Consider the following 18,909-nt stretch of genomic DNA (forward strand, 5'->3'; position numbering starts at 1 on the left):
ATTTGCCCAAGTATGTTTGCATACACCTGGAATTTGGTCCTACTGCATCTAAATCATCATAATTGCGGCGGATTACCATATAACCAAATCAAACCTCTCTCTTCCTGAATAATTTATTGTAGCCTGCATGGTTTATTCTTCTGTGACCTACTTAAAGCAGCACTAAGTAACTTTCCTCTTCTACCCCGTATTTGAACCCGGTTTCCTGCGCAAGTGCTGATGTTTTTACCATTGAGCTAATAGAGGCTGCCTGCTTGCTCAGGGGATGAATTGAATCTTGACCATCAGGTCAAAATTCGTGTCAGATCCTGTGGCCAGGTGAGACATGACCTTTGACACGATCTAAATGTCTCAATAGAAGAGCAGGGAGACACAACCACCCCAATTGTATAAGTTATATTGTATTTACGTACTCCATACAGCAGTGGTTCTCAAACTTTTTCATGTCAAGGACCCCCAAAATGATATGTATTTGGCCGCAGACCCCCATCAAAATATTTTGTTCCAGAGACCCCCAGAAGCAAAGATTTGAGTTAAAAATGTTCGCTTTAAAAATATATATATTCAAAAATTTGCACACATTTTCACGATTTTTCAAAAATAGCAGATCTACAAGCTCGTAGCGCGGCACTCGGTGCCGCGCTATGAGCTTGTATATCTGCTATTTTTGAATAGCCCAAAGTGTAAAATAATGCTTTTTAGCTCAAATCTAAAATGACACAGTTCCAGGTCTTAATGGGTTAAGAGTTTGCAAGAAGTACAGAGGTACAGTTATACAATAATGCTAAAAGGATAAAACAAAAAACCCTGAGGCTATTCAGTCATTGCAGCGGATGCAATGACTCTTTAAATATCCCTTAGAATACACATTAGTGAATCCAACGTGTTATTTTTTTATGAGATGGTAGGGAAGACAGCAGTGGTGTAAAGTAACTACATTTACTCAAGTACTGTTCTTAATAAGTACAATTTTGAGGTACTTTTACTTTACTGGAGTATTTCCCATTTTCAATACTTTTGCTTCTACTCCACTACATCTCAGAGGCAAATATTATACTTTTACTCCACTGCAATTATTTGACAACTATTTAGATACTAGTTACTTTATAGATTTTGATTATTATTACAAAACATTAACCACTTCAGCTCTGTATACATTTCAGCCATTTGAAAATAGCAGATCTACAAGCTCACATGTGTCGTGATGCAATGCATTGTGAGCTTGTAGATCTGCTATTTTTCAAAAGATACATTTTATAAATTTGAATACTTGTGAAATGGGACATTCTGCATAATGAGTACTTTTACTTTTAGTACTTTAAGTATATTTTGATGCCAATACTTTTGTAGTTTTACTACATTTTGATTACCTGACTTTTACTTGTAACAGAGTATCTCTACATTCAGGTATTGATACTTTTACTTAAGTAAATCATGTGAGTCCTTTTCCCACCACGGAGGGAAGCTGAGAGAGAATGTTGTCCATTTCCTAAAGTAAAAACCTCTGCTTTACCGTTAGGTCACGTGCCTTCTCCAGTGTTTGGGAGGAAGAATAAAACAACATCCTGTCAGATGTATTTCTAGAAATAGAACCAACTGACACCTTCTGTTAAAGAATCTAGATGTTTGTAAATGTATCCTTAAGTAAATGAAACATAATGCCTCAAATAAAATGTCAACGAGGACGTCAGGGATTGGTGAAAATTATTGTCTTGTTTTAGATTAATTGGATCATATAATGTTCTCGTTATTAGGCTATTTTGTGTCAACACACATGCCCAACAGTGGTGGAAAAGTACTCAAATGTTTTACTTATTAAGTTAAAGTATCAATAGGCCTACTGTAATGTAGAAATACTCTGTTACAAGTAAAAGTCTGATAATCAAAATGTAGCCTACTTGAGTAAAAGTACAAAAGTATTGGCATCAAGTACTCATTATGCTTTATGCTGAATGACATGTTTCACAAGGTATCATTATGTCTAAAATATATTAAAATATTTTGAAAATGGCAGATCTACAAGCTAACAATGTGACACGTTGTGAGCTTGTAGATCTGCTATTTTCACTATCTTTTTAAAAAATCGTTTTATTTTCAAATAGCCTGTTTAAATCGTTTAAATAGGGCTGAAGTTGTTAATGTAAGTGTTTTAGTAATCAAAATCTATAGCTACAAAGTAACTAAAATGTTCAAATAATTGTAGTGGAGTAAAAGTACAATATTTGGCACTGAGTAGAAGTAAAAGTGTAGAAAATTGGAAATACTCCAGTGAATAAAAGTATCTCAAAATTGTACTTCTAATACAGTACTTGAGTACATGTATTTAACACCACTGATGCCCAATGCAGGCTTTCAGAATCTGTCACGCCAATCTTTTATTTTTCTTTCTTAATGTTCTTTTCTTCTTCTTTTTTTAATGCAAAATGCAAAAAAAAAGGAGCGCCTCGATCGATCCGTTGCTTAAGCAATGTACCTTTGCTATATGATACAGATTTTATGAAACAACTGTTTTCTCCATTATCACATAATAGCCTACAATGTAAACTAATATGCTACGCACTGTACACAGATTTTAAGGTTAAGCTTTTTGATCAAATAGCCTAAAACAATAGGAGAAATAAATCTGCAGATTTATAATAGTTATAATGGGTGCGTTCGGAAATACAGCACTGAGTGCACTGGCCAATACAAACTAATAGGCGAGTGTGCTCCGGTGCGCAATTTCCGTCGTCTCAGTAGGATGTTGGTGTTGGTTTGCTATGAAAGAGGAGGGTTTAACGTGGAACACTGTTTTATCAATCCGCTGTTTTTCCCATCTAATGTCACTGTGACTGCCCTATAAACCCGTGAGTGTGCAAATGGTCCAATGCTACACTCCGCGGCCAAATACATGAAGTATTCCTTATTAAAACATCTGAGAAGCACCGACCTGTCACTGTCAGCTATCATCGGAGCATCAGGGAGAGGGAGGTATAGGTGGTAATGTGCTTCTGGACCCTCTAGATCAGGGGTCTTCAACGTTTTCAGGTCAAGGACCCCCTAGCTGAGAGAGAGATGAAGCAGGGACCCCTCTATATTGTATAAAATTGAGTTTCAGATTAAACTTTTTTTGTTTACTTGGTGTGCTCTGTTTTTCCCTCTACACCTATACATCTTTGCCAAAAATAGCCGATCTACAAGCTCACAACGCCTTGCGCTGGTGGTGTTGTGAGCTTGTAGATCTGCTATTTTTAGCTCAAGTTCTCCTCAGAAAAGGGACGGTAGGGTTCAAGTGGTTAATGTAAAAAATAATCATATCACACAAAGATTTGGGGGACCCCCTGTAGTAACTCTGAGGACCCCCTAGGGGTCCCGGACCCCCTGTTGAAGACCCCTGCTCTAGATGTAGTAGGCTATATTATAGTACTCTCAAGTAGCTTACTTTACTTAAGTATAATTTTGAGGTAAATGTACTTTACTTGAGTATTTATATCTTTTGATACTGTAGCCTATAGGCTACTTCTACTCCACTAGGTTAAATCTGAGGAATATATAGGCTTATATTTATTTATTTTCACTACAATAGTTATGTTACTTTGCAGATTTTTATTATTATAACTTATGTCTATACATTATCGCCCTATTTAATACTTGGGCTATTCGAAAAAGTGCTTTACTTTTGTAGCTTACTGTATTTTGATGCCAATACGTTTGTACTTTTGCTCAAGTTTGGGAATAGTTATTTTCTTTGTATTTTTATATTGTGGTTGTGGTATGGCTACTTTTACCTAAGTAAAACATAGATGAGCAGGCTAATTGTTATTCCACCAATACTGTGGACATCATAGTGAGGGTGACCTTTGTTTATTATGTAGTAGCCTAGGGATCAAATCAGGGCTAACAGGCTACAGCTGTGCGTGTTTGATCAAACCACGTCATAAATAAACTGACAGCCAGCGGTAGACTCATGCTTTTATCTATTTCATGTTCCTCACTATTGGACCTAGCTATATTATCATTATTATTATTATTATTAATATTATTATTATAGCTATTAAAGTAGGATAATGTGTGTGTTGGAAATATACAGCCTACACAAGATAATAATAGCCTTCTAAATGTACAAACAACACACACTCAGAAGGTTCACAACAGTAGCCTAATAACACCTTGAATGACGTATCACCAAAAAAAATAGATAGCTTTAGGGTATTTATTTAACATTTAAAGAGCAAAATGAAGGCACAATTCCAGATGGACTCAGTTGGCCTATTATTATTATAATTATTATTATTAGCCTATTATATTGTAGATATAGAATAAATTGTAGGCTGCTATAGCATTTTAAATCAATAATAAGAGCATCATATATTCTCAGTAGTCACTACTAGTAGGCCTATACAAGCCTATCACAACAACCTATGGTTGCTTTGAAAGGATGAAAACGGCTATATCCGTTCAGACACAGATTGATGAACCGTATCGGTTCCATATTAACACATAATTCACTTTACTTTCTAAATCTGATTCCAAAACCACTCGGTCCGTGGACGGGGTGGGTGGAACCACATTTTATCATAATGTTGTTGTTAGGGTGAGTGTAAATGTACCAGGGAACACATTAATAGACCCCAGACTCCCTCGGAACCATCTTTTCCCCCGTCAGAACCATTTGCAGAACAAGCAAAGACAACCATATAAAACGGCTGGAGACTATAAACAAAGAAAGGTCGCCATGTGCGCCACAGCTGTTGCAGTTACGATGTAATGGTGACGAACGGCCGACAGAGGGCAGTCTCGCCCACAAATCAAACAGCACTGTGTGGAAAGAAGTCCATGTACTCAAGTACTGTATGACTTAAATAAAATTTTGAGGTATTTGTACTGAGTATTTCAAAATGTCAGTACTTTTACTTCTACTCCGTTACATCTCAGCAATTATTTGAAAACTTTAGTTACTAGTTAGCCTTAGATTTTGATTATTATTAGTACAAAACACACATTAACCACTTTAGTCCTAATTTGGCTATTTCAAAATTGCAGATATACAAGCTCCCAACACTGGCCAATCTTATAACACATCAAGTGATAACAAATTTATTCCTTAAATTGTCACTTTAGAAATGTGCAGATATACTCTGTGCAGATATACACTATAGGCCTAGATATACCCAATAGCATGCATGCATAACCCATATAAAAAGGTAACCGGAACAGTGGGAACCTGGTATTTCTGGGCACCTTTTCAAAAATACATTCATTAATTTTGTATTTTACGTTTGATTTTACATTTATTTTATAAATGAGGGGCCAAATACATATATATATAGATATAGATATATTTTATATAAATGTAAGGCCCAATATTCAAATGCTACAGAACCTGATTACCGATATCCAGTAATTTCAGGAATTAACAAGAAGTTGAAGGGTAAATTTAGGTCTGATAATGATTTACCGTGGGGTTCAAATCATATATTCCTACTTTTTACATTTAGGAGAAAACAGCAAATTTGAAGCATCTTTATGTAACATTCCTCTTCTACCCCAGATTTGAACCTGGTTATCTGCTTAAGTTCTGACATTTTTACCATTGAGCTAATAGAGTCGACCTGCTTGCTCAGGGGATAAATCGAAACTTGACCATCAGGTCAAAATTGGTGTCAGATCCTGTGTTCAGGTGAGACATGACCTTTGACACAATCTAAATGTCTCAATAGAAGAGCAGGGAGACAAAATACAACCACAATTGTATAAGATATAGCCTACTCTACCATACAGATTGGACACAATTAAAATGTATTAAATTAAAAAAAAGTTACATAGTGAGGCTTTAATGTTGAGGTTCTCACAAGGTTTAGGTGACCATGGACCTGCTGTATCCAAAACAAACTGTTAACAGTAGCTGACTGCAGAACAAATGTCTCACAATGCAAACATCTGAAAGAAAAAAAGAATCTTCTTTAATGGATATAAGGCTGAGACATGCATACATACATACATACATCACTCTTCATAGTTCGTAGTAACATGGAAATGAGGTGTGGGGGGGGGGGTGTTAGACCGGTGGTTATCAAAGTGGGGTCTAGGCTGTAACTCTGAAAAGGTAACCAGAACGCTCGCCCCAAAACACACTCGCCCCCATTTTTCCGCGGACCGCTCCCCCCCAGCAGCTCTTGTATTCGTTTTACTGAGGTTAAGGTTAGGAATAAGGTTAGGTTTAGGCATAGTTTCACTGAGGTTACGTTTAGGAATAAGGTTAGGTTCAGGCATAGTTTCACTGAGGTTACGTTTAGGAATAAGGTTAGGTTTAGGCATAGTTTCACTGAGGTTACGTTTGGGAATAAGGTTAGATTTAGGCACAGTTTACAGAGGTTACGTTTAGGAATAAGGTTAAATGTAGGCATAGTTTCACTGAGGTTACGTTTAGGAATACCTGGTGGCGACCGTTCTGAGGTCTCCGGATTTGACCCGGGGCGAGCGTGTTTTTGGGCAAGCGTTCTAGTATTCCTCTGAGAGTTCCGGGGGTCCTTGAAATAAAAGAAACCACTGAAGGATCAGGCTCCCGGCTGGTAGCTCTCCACTCTGGCCAGTAAGACCTCTGAGTAGCCGGGGGAGTAGTACCTGCAACAACACAACAGTCAATGTTACCATAGGCCCACACACCACAATGTACATGAATTATGCCTAATATGCAGAGAATAGTCATTATTTGATGCAGAGCAACACCCCACGAGTGTTAAACACAAGTTTGGTTTTCATTGAAGCACATTTTATCGCTGAGTTTTCACTGCCTATAGAGCAGTGGTTCTCAAACCTTTTCATGTCAAGGACTCCCAAAATGACATGTATTTAGCCGCAGACGCCATCTCAAATATTTTGTTCCAGGGACCCCCAGAAGCAAAGATTTGAGTTACAAATGTTTGCTTAAAAAAATGTATATTCAAAGGATTGCAAAAATGTTCACAATTTTTCAAAATAGCACATCTGCAAGCTATGAGCTTGTATATCTTCTATTTTTTAATAGCCAAAGTATAAAAGGTTAAAGTGGTTAAAATGATTGTGATGCTATATTAACACATTTTGCTGGGGACCCCCTGGACCCCTGGGGGTCCCCGGACCCCACTTTGAGAACCAATGCTATAGAGATTCTCCCATGCACTGAGAATTTCTTTCACATTTTAAAAGATCTTGGATCTTGGGTTTCGTTATCTCCAATGTTTTGTTGTTTTAGTCTATATACACACAATAGATAGATGGATAGATAGATGGCTAGATTGATTGATTGATTGATTGATTGATTGAATACTTTATTAGTCAGAACTATAAACAGCATGTGGTACAGTCAGATATTAAGGTTAAAAGGATAAGACAAAAAAGTCTTACAAAAAAAGATGGATGGACGGATGGAGGAAAACGGCCACCAGAGGTCAGTCTAAACCAAAAGTCAGACTTTGCAAAGCTATACTATGAATAAACCTTATTCTGCCATTCTGCTTCATTTACGCTTTTATGCCTCTTATTGCTTTTTATCATTATTATTATTGTTGTTAAACAGGGAATTGTATTTTTTATTGATTAAATGCTTTATTAGCAGTTTGCAAAAAAAAAAGCAAGGTCAGCTAAGAGGATTTAAAACCCAAGAAAGCTTATGGCTTGTTTCCATTGGGGTCCTTTGTACTCAATTCATAGAGAAATTTAATGACAGACAGATATACACTACAATGCGAAACATCATAAAAACAGTTTGAAAACAGAAAAACTAAAACACAAAAGTACAATAAACAGTTTGAGGTAGGCTTTGACTTTTGTGTGTGTGTGTGTGTGTGTGTGTGTGTGTGTGTGTGTGTGTGTGTGTGTGTGTGTGTGTGTGTGTGTGTGTGTGTGTGTGTGTGTGTGTGTGTGTGTGTGTGTGTGTGTGTGTGTGTGTGTGTGTGTGTGTGTGTGCGTGCGTGCGTGCGTGCGTGCGTGCGTGCGTGCGAGTGTGTGTGTCAACCTGATGATCTCCTCGGGGTAACAGCCGTTGATGGTGTTAATGTACTCCTGTAGTGCGGAGCCGGGTTCAACCTTGACCTCTAGGACCTTCTTCAGACCCCCGCTGGTCACAAACAGGCGGCGGGCTTTGCTGTCATGAGGCAGCACCTATAGAGGACAGGAGACAAACCCAATTATACAAATTATTCCAAACACCTTTTTTACGATTTTTAAAAAATGTTCAAAAATAGCAGATGTACAAGCTATATAGCCATTGTAACACATTTTGCTGGGGACCCTATGGAACCCCTACATAAGGACCCGGACCCCACTTTGAGAACCACTGGTATAGAGTTTGTGTACCAAAATCTGGAAACGATTTAGCATTTGCACCTCCTGGTTCTCACTGGGTTTTTTTTAAATATTCTTTTATGGGTTTTTGGTTAAATGCCTATAAGCTCTGTGGTTAACATGGGCTTACGTAAGGGAGATCGATTTGTTCCAAGATATTACAGACCCGAGACAGGCTAGATGTTAGTTAAACTCCACCTAGCAGTACGTAACAGCCTACAATAAAAGTCTCAACACCACTTTTTTCTGTTTCTTTATAAAAAAGAAAAATCTATTTTTCAGTTGCCAATGCAACTCATAGTTTGAGAACCGCTGCTGTAGAAATAAATATATATTTTTATATGTATTTCACATTTGTGTGCCAATTTAAGCTCTGACATTTATGTGAATCATTCCCTTGTATTCCAGGATTGCGACCGAGGCAGGTTTTTATCATCCGCTGAAAAACACCCCCTTCCGGGGGTACTTTGCCTGGGTCAAATCTAGCCACACACGATTTAGAAAGGAGGCATTATAGAGGTATGTTTTTCTTAGACATTGTTAAAGCATCTGTCTGTCTCTGATAGTCCAATGCTTTGAAAAGTTCAAAGCCATCAGTGAGGCGAAGGCACAAAGTACCTTTTAAAAGCAATTTCCACAACAGGGTTACAAATTGCTCCATCTATGCCTTCCTTCTCAGCTTTCATAACTTAATAAAATTAAAATTAAAACTACAAAGGGATGATGACTAACCACTCTCCCTCTGAAAATGTTTTGTGCCAGGAACCTCCGTACAAGATTTGTGTTGTTAAAATGTTTCAGAAATATTCAAAATCTTTCATTTTTTTCATGATTAAAAAAAAAATACCGGTAGCTGATCTACAAGCTCACAACGTGTCACATGGTGTTTTTGAGCGTGTAGATCTGCTTTTTTTTAATAGCCCAGGTTAAAGTGGTTAAATTGATTTTGATGCTATATTATTATTATTATAAAACCATATATAAACCAACCACTTAAGCCCTATTTTATTCTTTGGCCATTTTAAAATAGCCCATCTACAACGTTGTGAGACAAATTCTGAAAACTTTTGAAGAAATGTGACATTCTGCATTTACTTTGGGTACTTAAAAGTACATTTTGCTGCCAACACTCACTCAAGTAAAATATTGAGTATTTCTACATCGTTGTACTGCTACATTTACTTGAATTTTACTTAAAGAGGTGGCGCCATGGTTTTGCACTTCTTCTGTTTTTCATGTGTCTATGAGGTTGATAGAACTTCATTAAGCCCCCTGGTGTTTTTATGGTGTTTTATGTCTTCTCTGACTATTTTGAGTTTCTACCTGGAGGCTGAAACCTTATTGAGGGTCAAACGTGCCAATAGAAAAACACTGCTTTAGTGACATAGTAAAAACATACCCTCCCCCTCATTATCATAACACAACAGGTGTGGGCATGAGGAGGAGGAGGGACTAGGACAGGTGGGTGGTGCTAAGGTGGTGGAGGAGGTGCTAAGGTGAGAACCAGGTATACTTAATGAACTGGAGGCGTGTCCACATAAAACTTTTTTGTGTTCCTCCTAGTATAACCATAATACCTGATGATTATGTTTTAGGGGGGGGGGGGGGGATCACTGAAAATCACGGCACCCCGTCTTTAAGTTAAAAAATAAATAAAGTGAGTACTTTTTCCATCGCTGGTTGAACCCGCCAACCTGAAATGCATGCAGTGGAAACCCACCTTGCTGAACTGGCAGACCACATGTTTGAGGATGTTGCTGGGAGCATCGTACAGCAGAGGCTCCAGGGCTGGGAGGTACGTACACTTCTGCAGGACAGCCTTCAGAGCCTTCTTACACTGACAACAACACACAACACACTCTTCTTACACAGACAACATGACAAAACACACATGCTTATTCTGTGGAACAAATACACCCCTTTGTTTCTAACCACCTAAATCAGTGTTTCCCAACTTTTCTTCCTGGGAGCCCACCTTATTAGATCTGACAAACCCCACACACACACGAACGCACACTTGTTTTTCAAACATTAACCACTTACTGTAAGCCCTATAATACTTCTTGTATGACAGATACAAATATAGCAGATCTATAAGCTCACAACATTTTAGGGGCCTCTTGGCCTTTGGTATTGTACATTTTTTGATGCACAAAGACCAAATGCCAGGGCAGGAATGCCATCAAATAAAACATGATTTTAGTCCATTGAAAGAATTAATTGAATTTAAGGGTTAAGGATGATTTTACATTTAAAGGGATACTTCACTTTCACATAAAATAAACATTAAAAAAATATATTTTAAAAAAATGAAGGAAGTTATGGCAAAATAAAGGCCCCCTCACACATTAGTAGGACACTAATGCGTGAGGGGGCCGTGATTTTTCCATTACTTTTTTCATTTATTTTTAATATATTTTTTAAATGTTTATTTTATGTGAAAGTGAAGTATCCCTTTAATATGTAGACTATCTGCAGTGAAATAAATACATTATGGTATTTACAATCTGATCCATGCTCAGCCCTGCACCAATCAAAGTTACTGGATTGGTTTAAAGATGCATGGGGACTCAGGGGATTGGAAGAAGAAGAATTCCAGAATCTCAACAAAAGACACTGATGGCTACACGACAAGAAAGAGACACTGGTGTCTACATATTGACGAAAGAGACACTGGTGTCTACATATTGGCAAGAAAGAGACAGAGGAGAAAGTGGTACAGTCAGCTGGGGCATTAAGGCCACTGTGGCCTCAGGGCATGCCATTTTTTTGAGGGGCACAAGGCCAAACTGAGGGGCAACGACGAACATGGCCTTCGTGGCCTCCCTGAAATTCCTGCCCTGGTGGCAAGCCATATTTTACATTTTAGACAAAGCCTCAACCCCCATCCCCCCTGTGATTGTTTGCGCCGACCCCAAGAGGGGGTCCAGGCCACAGGATGGGAAACAACAACCAAAATGACCTTAGGTGTCCTGGTGTCCACGTTTTTCTTGACAGTGAGAATTCTCAGAGATAATTAAAGTCTTGTCTTGTCTTGTCTTGTCTCACCTTGACCTGCAGGTCTTCTGACCTGTTGGCGTCCATGTAGAGTCCCAGCAGCTTGGGCAGCAGGTTGGCCGTGGCGACTGCCCTGGCGTGCTCGGGGCTGTGGCGCCCCACCTGACCTACGGCCCAGGCTGTGGCTGCCTTGATGTGATCCTCAGGCTCCTCGGACAGACACAGGGCAAGCTGGGGCACCCCCTGGGGGATGGGAGGGTACACAGCACAAAGGGTTTAATTGACAACAGGCACGCAGCGTTTCTCAAACTCAGTGTGTTTGATGTTCTCACAAGGTTCTGGGATTCATCCTGGCTCATAGAGCAGCCTATGCCCTCATCAGGGATCCTTTTAAGCCTGATTCATACATACACGACATACATACACATGCAGAAAAACACGCATTTCACACATGGAAGACACACACACACACAGTAACAGAGACATATACACAAACCTTGGAGACAATCACAGCCATAGCAAGGGTCTCGGTGTGAGCTGCTACGTATCCTAGCATCATGATCCCCGGCAACCGCACGTTTCCATGGCTATCGCTCAGGTAGTCGACCACCGCCGCGACACCGCCACAATTCACAATCAGCTGGGACAGCTGGATGGACACACACACACACACACACACGCACACGCACACGCACACGCACACGCACACGCACACACACACACACACACACACACACACACACACACACACACACGTCTGTGTCTTCAGTGGCGTATAGCAGTGGTTCTCAACCTTTTCAGGCCCAGTTCAAACAATCATATTTGAACTGGGGACCCCCCACCCTGACAAGCACTTGGAATTGTAGGCCTTACATTTTCTTTGACTGGGTTCCACTTCCACAGATAAATATTGTGAAAATAGCCGGTCTACAAGCTCACAACGCTTCGCGACACGAGACGTGGTGAGCGTTGTGATATCTCTAGTCTACTTTTACTCGGGTATGACTTCCACTTCCACTGTACTTCTATTTTCAATTCACTCCTTTAAGAATTAATTTAATCCTGACAGTGTTTATGTAATGGAATCCCCCGAAGCTGTAGGGGAGCGGGGGGGGGGTTCCTCTTTGGGGTGCTGGGTGTTAGATGTGTACCTCGGGCGTGTGCTTCGCCACCTCTCTCATCAGCGTGGTGGCGTTCTTCCTGACATACTCGTCGGGGTCCCGGAGACAGGCCAGCGCCGCGGGGAAGATCTCCGCCTCCACCACCATCTCCGCCAGACTGACGGAGTGTTTGCTGATCTGACTCAGAGCCGACAGCACCTGCCTCTGCACGGAGGCGGAGAGAGAAGGACGATGAGGATGGTGATCAAATTAAGGATCTGAAGACTCACCTCAGCCTGTAGCACTAGTCTTATGCAAAGGTTAAAATGTAATTTAGACAGATGCCAGGTTCATTTGTTGACCTGACATCTTATAGTTTGTATAGTTTCAATGTACATTATTATATTTAGACTGATGGGAGGTTCTTGGTTTACCTATGATGCTAAATGTGTTACCTTGCGTTTTCCTTGCTTACTGTAAATCGCTTTGGATTAAGAGCGTCTGCTAAATGCCTAAATTGTAAATTGTAGAAGAAGAAGAATGCTTTTACAAATTGCAGTATTAATGTGCTTCCCAGAAAGAAATAAAAGAATGAATTTGCAGAGAATTACTCAGATTTATCGATATTTTACCATTGCTCGTTATTTGTATACAGCATCAAAGGCTCAACATGCACAGAATCAAAATGTCGGCCGTGAGCTACAAGCTCAAACTCAAAGTTGCAACACAAAGCAAGTAACATTTGGCATATAAATGAAAGTCGCGTGTCCTTGCATATCAGCGGCCTTGCCTTGAGCTTGGCGTCTGGGTTGAGGATCATCTGTGCCAGGTGGGCGATGGCTCCGGCGTCCACCACGGTGTGTGCCAGCTCTGGGGTGTGTTTGGCAATGTCACTGAGGGTCGAGGCCGCGATGCGCTTGAGGGCCATCTCGGGCTCCTGCACGGAAAGCACCAGTAGGGGGACGGCACCCGCATCCACCACTGCCTGAGACAGCTCTATACACAGGGATGGGAGAAACGTGTTACGATATCGTCTCTGTCGGGTGGAAACCTCATAAGTCTGAAACTGTTACTTTTCAGGATTCAAATTAAAAAATAGCAGAAATAGCAGATCTACAAGCTTTCGAGCTTGTGGACCTGCTACTTTTGAATACTTTTGTAGAACAAGATCTCTGAAAAAGTGATAAGCCTTCTTTTTATTTTCCTGAACCAATTATCTCACAAACATTGAAAATGTCCTCTCCTTCTCAACATATCCTTGATGTTGTAGCGCTACGCTACGCCACGTTACGCTACGTTACGTTACGTTATGATGTTATATTATGTTACGTTATACGTATATACAATCAACGACAGTGTTTTGCCAAGTCCCGGAAAAGACGTGCCGTCATTGGCCAGTAGTCACTTTGATTGGCAGTTGTGCCGAACGCTCACCCCAAAACATGATTTATGATTCTGTCTCTATCGGGACATAACTCGCACAGTGCTGAGTCGGCTGAAGCAGACTTCGCAATGTTCGGCACAGCGACTAATTCACCTGAGCTCGCTCGGCCTCTCGAGTCTCAAGTCTGCTTCAGACAGCGCGCCTCTGTCGCAGACAAAAAACATACTTAATCAGCGGAAAAAAGGGGTAGAAACAGCCAGTTCCTGTTCATTAATTTCAACCAATAAGAAGAAGGTATGGGCGGTCCTTGGCAAAACACTGTCGTAGACGGTAAAGGCAGATAATGGACTATACAATAACACATACATGTCTATGGGCTCAGTCTTACGTGCATTGTGTCGTGCGATGTATCCCAGAGCCCAGACCGCGGCCTCCTTCACCCCGGGGTCAAACTCCTCCAAGCAGAGCACCAGAGCATCCACCCCACCGCTGGTCACCACCGCCTGGGCCAGCTCTGGAGAATGCTTGGCAACCGCTCGGAGCACAAACGCTGCAGCCTTCTTATAAAACCTCTGCAAACACACACACACATGCATGCGCGCACATATTTGTCAGTGCACAGAAGAAATCTCAAAACAGAAAGTTTACCTATCTTTACTTTTATTGGCAAGGCACATTGTCCTGACATGCATGGAAAACATTTCTGGATCCAGAGATCAATTCTGATAGTAATAAATAAATAACATTATGAATTAGAATACGCTTTCAAGAGGGCCTGTGCAATGAAGAGAGGAAGGGGGAGAGACAGAGAGAGGAGAGTCAGAGAGACGTAAACTCAGAGATGAATAAAAAGAAAGGCTTAGCCTTTCTTTTTTGCAAGAGCAAAGGGCTCTTGAGTTCTGAAGTGGCTCCCAGGCAAAATGCCAAAGCTGGCACAACTCTATTCAAGAACCGGACCGTGAGCGCCTAAACCTAACCCCCCCTTCTTGGTCTGGGTGAACGTTTATGGAATGGAGTGTATTATAGTCGTTACATTTACCTATATGTGTAGAACAATAAACATCGAACATGAGTTGACCTCACTCAGTGGGTGGGTAAACGTCCACCCAGCCAATCATCATCTCTCTCTCACACACACACACACACACGTTTTCCTAATTCATGGAATTACTTTGATTTTTTAAATTTGTCTTAATGAAAAATATTTCGAAAATTATAAATGACAAAAAAAAAAAAAAATTGAAAATCTTTTGACATTGTTAATAGTTAAAAAACAAAACGTAGGAAACGAAAAATAAAGCAATATTTACTCGCGACCCATACAAATGGGCCAGCGACCCGAAAATGGGTCCCGACCCACCGTTTGGGAAACAGTGCTCTCTGCACAAAACAGGCGTTCAGCAGTAGAATTTCGAAAGTATGCCGCTTGCGTGGGTGGGGGACCCGTCCGCGGCCCGCGGGTTCAAATCCCGGATAGACAGGAGGGCATATAATCCTGTAAAGAGTTACGGGTTGCAAGCAACTGTAAAGAAAAGCCCAACGCGAGACACTGACGTTCTGCGAGGCGAGTGAGGAGACCAGCTGGGGAAGCACGTCTCCTTCCACCACGGCCTCCGCCAGGTCGTCACTGTGGTTGGCCAGCCGACCCAGGGCCAGGGCCGCTGTCTGCTGGATGCTGGGCACCACGTCTAACAGCAGGGGGCGCAGCAGGGACATTACACCTGGAGCAGTAGGAGAGGAGAGGGAGGCATATTTCATCAACAACAACAAGACAACAGGCTCTGTGCACAGCAGCCATATTGGAAAGAAATTGGGCTTCTTCCTTACTTCCTTCACAGGTGTTACCAATGATGCTAATGAAGGCTCTGTTCCATTTCGTGTACCACAGTGGTTCTCAAACTTTTTATTTATTTCAAGGACCCCCATAACTCTGACTCTCTGAGAGTGTACAAATGGAACCAAATGGACCCTTATGGTTCCATTTGTACACAGATTTACACACCCGTAAGGGGAGATTTCGGAACCCCCTCAAGGAACCATAAGGGTCCCTGGACCACACTTTTGGCGGCTTTCCATATACACGGACTTACCTAGCCCCACCCCACACCGCCCACCACAGCAACGGTTTCCACTACAATGAAGTGGGTAGAGTGGTGTGTAAGTGGTACTAAACTGGTGCCTAAAAAGTACCCAGTCTTGGGTAGGTCTGAGCTGGGCTAAGCGGGGCTAAAGCTGTGACTGCTACTGATTGGTCGGCTCACAGCTGTGTCTGTCCACTCAGGTCTCTGTAAAATGTAAACACTACGGTAGCAGTGTTGCCATGTCCACTTATTATAAGCGACATTGGGCTTATTTTTCTGTAAAGTTGCTTGTAAATATTGGTAGTACTTTTACTCCACTACAATTATCTGAAAACGTATTAGTTACTAGTTACTAGTTACTTTTCAGATATAAATGATTACATTATAAAACATACATTAACCACTTAAGCCCTATTTTATACCTAGGCTATTTGAAAATAGCCGATCTACAAGCTCACAACGCATCGCATCATTGTAGATCTGCTATTTTCAAACATTTTAGTACTTACTTTTGGTACCTTAAGTACATTTTGATACCAATAGTTTTTGTACTTTTACTCAAGTAATTCCAGACTTTCACTTGTAGATGCTTCTACATTGCAGTATTGATACTTTTACTTAAGTAAAACATTTGAGTACTTTTTCCACCACTGCTTGTTTCTAAAATGTAGTTGATTATTTGGGGCTTGTTTCCATATGTTGTTGAAACCAGTGGTTCTTAAACATTTTCATGTATTTGTCAACATTATATATGTATATATATTTTTTAAATAGCAGATGCACACACTCACAATGCGTCGCATCGCTACGCGTTGTGAGTTTGTAGATCTGCTATTTTCAAATAGCCGTAGATAGTCGCTTCTTTTGGGATTGTTTTCATAGACCTGATTGCTTATTTTTTTCTGCTAAACCTGGCAACAATGAATGTGCGACGATACACGCTAATAATGTTTTTTATATAAGTGATGGCAACGTGTTTAGACACCACACAGGTCTTCCCAACAATAGCGAAGATTAAAGTCAGGGTGAACATGGCCAAATAATAACTTAAGAGCCAAACTAGCTCTGAGGAAGCAAGCTAGCATTTAGGCTAACCCTGTAGCCTGAGGCTAAGTTGGTGTGTTAAAGAAAGGGGAGTTGATTTCCTTCGGGAGGGTGGGGATTTTGCGAGTGGGGACTTTTGTGCAATGGAAACGCAAGACATTTTGAAGCGGTGTGGTGCGGTTCTGGACTGTACTGGACAGTGTCGTGCTTAAGCTGTGATGGAAAAGGGGCTTTTGAGACCCATTGATGTAGCTGAGTGTTTCCAGTGAGCCAACATGCACAGTATCAGCACCCTGACTCTGTTTGACCAGAATGGGGCAGAGCCTTAATTAGTGTCATTGGTAACACCTGTGAATTTCTTTCCACTATAGCAGCTGTGCATATAGAGCCTAATTGCGAGCATTAACTAGCCTACTTTCAACCTGTCGTCCCTATTTTGGTCATGTTATTATATATAGGCAAATATTTTCAAAACATTAAAAAAAAAAATCCAACAATGTCAATACATTGAAGAAAATGTCAAAGCTTTTCAAAAACGTATTTGGTTATTTTAGTTACTAGTTATTTTTACTTCTACTCCACTACATCTCAGAGGCAAATAACTTTTACTCACTTCAATCATTTGAAAACTTTAATTACTAGTTACTTTGCAGATATACATTATTATATTATAAAACATACATTAACCACTTTAGCCCTATTTTATACATGGCTATTTGAAAATAGCCGATCTGCAAGCTCACGAGCTTGTAGATCTGCTATTTACAAACAGTTTAGTATTTATTTTTAGCTTTTTGTACTTTAAGTATATTTTGATGCCAATACTTTTGTAGCTACTTTTACTCAAGTAACATTTTGAACACAGGCCTTTTACTTGTAACGGAGTTTTTTTTTTATTTTATTGTGGTATTGATACTTTTACCAAAGTAAAATGTCTGAGTACTTCTTCCACCACTGGGCAAACTCGTTTCTTACCTGCGTTTTGTAGCGTCTGTATGTTCTGTGGTCTATTTGCCAGTTCAGCAACAGTCTGCACAAACTGCATCCTGGACTGCTGATACTGCTCAAAAGCTGCACAACAGAGATGGAAATCAATGGCATTGAACACGTCAACTATCTCAAGAGCAGTGGTGTAAAGTAACTAAGTACATTTACTCAAGTACTGTACTTAAGTAGCCTACTTTTGAGGTAATTCTTATACTGGAGTATTTCCAATTTGCAGTACTTTTACTTCTACTACACTTCTCAGAGGCAAATATTGCACTTTTACTCCACTACAATTATTTGAAAACTTTAGTTACTAGTTACTTTGCATGAGTTAAGGCTGGGAACGAGGCTATAGTTACTTTGTAGATTCTGATTATTCTTACAAAACATCCACCACTGCTCAAGAGATCATAGAAAAATGTCTCCTCCTGTTCAAAGAATAATGCTGTAAATCTCACCTTGTAAAATCTGTCTCTGAGTCATTATTGCAGGATAAGTTCAAACGAACACTTATTTTAATGCGTTAAATGTTAAAACTACGTTTAATTGGATTTGTTTGACACCAATTTAGCCAAAAGAGCGTTTATAACAGGCTAGACTAGACGCAGATCTCCTCTCCTTTCAAGCTTTTAGTTGGCATTACTGTTGCCTTGGCAACAAACCGGAAGCACTAGTGCTAGGGGTAGTTTTTGCCTTGTATTATTTTTGCAGCAATTGTAGAAATATTATTCCTTAAATGTCAAATGTTCAATCATGTTCTTATCATGTGTAGCCTACTTTACATTACTTTAGACCGTTTTCCAAATATTTTCTTTCTTAACATGTTGGACCAAATAGCCAATGTTACATCGAGGTGCCACTCTTCCTGTTACCATCTCAACAATTATTAGTCCATTCCATGGGCCTGAAATTATTTCACTTTAATGGAGAACACATATATCTATCTGTCTATCTGTCTATCTGTCTATCTGTCTGTCTGTCTGTCTGTCTGTCTGTCTGATGAAATATTGAT

The 18,909-nt window shown here is 40.2% G+C and overlaps 1 protein-coding gene across 1 annotated transcript; it reads right to left on the bottom strand.

Annotated features, from left to right (window-relative positions):
* Positions 1 to 6,536: 6,536 nt before the first annotated feature.
* On the bottom strand, positions 6,537 to 18,380 carry spag6 (sperm associated antigen 6; the record flags this gene model as incomplete). Its single annotated transcript, XM_080417387.1, has 11 exons — positions 6,537 to 6,603; positions 7,976 to 8,121; positions 10,025 to 10,141; positions 11,353 to 11,544; positions 11,798 to 11,950; positions 12,453 to 12,626; positions 13,192 to 13,397; positions 14,174 to 14,357; positions 15,340 to 15,506; positions 17,886 to 17,981; positions 18,356 to 18,380. The coding sequence occupies 11 exons, from the start codon at positions 18,378 to 18,380 to the stop codon at positions 6,537 to 6,539; spliced, it is 1,527 nt and encodes a 508-aa protein (XP_080273513.1).
* Positions 18,381 to 18,909: the final 529 nt, after the last annotated feature.

The sequence above is a fragment of the Gymnoscopelus braueri genome, assembly GCF_963280865.1.
Source record: "Gymnoscopelus braueri genome assembly, chromosome: 21".
Classification (NCBI taxonomy): Eukaryota; Metazoa; Chordata; class Actinopteri; order Myctophiformes; family Myctophidae; genus Gymnoscopelus; species Gymnoscopelus braueri.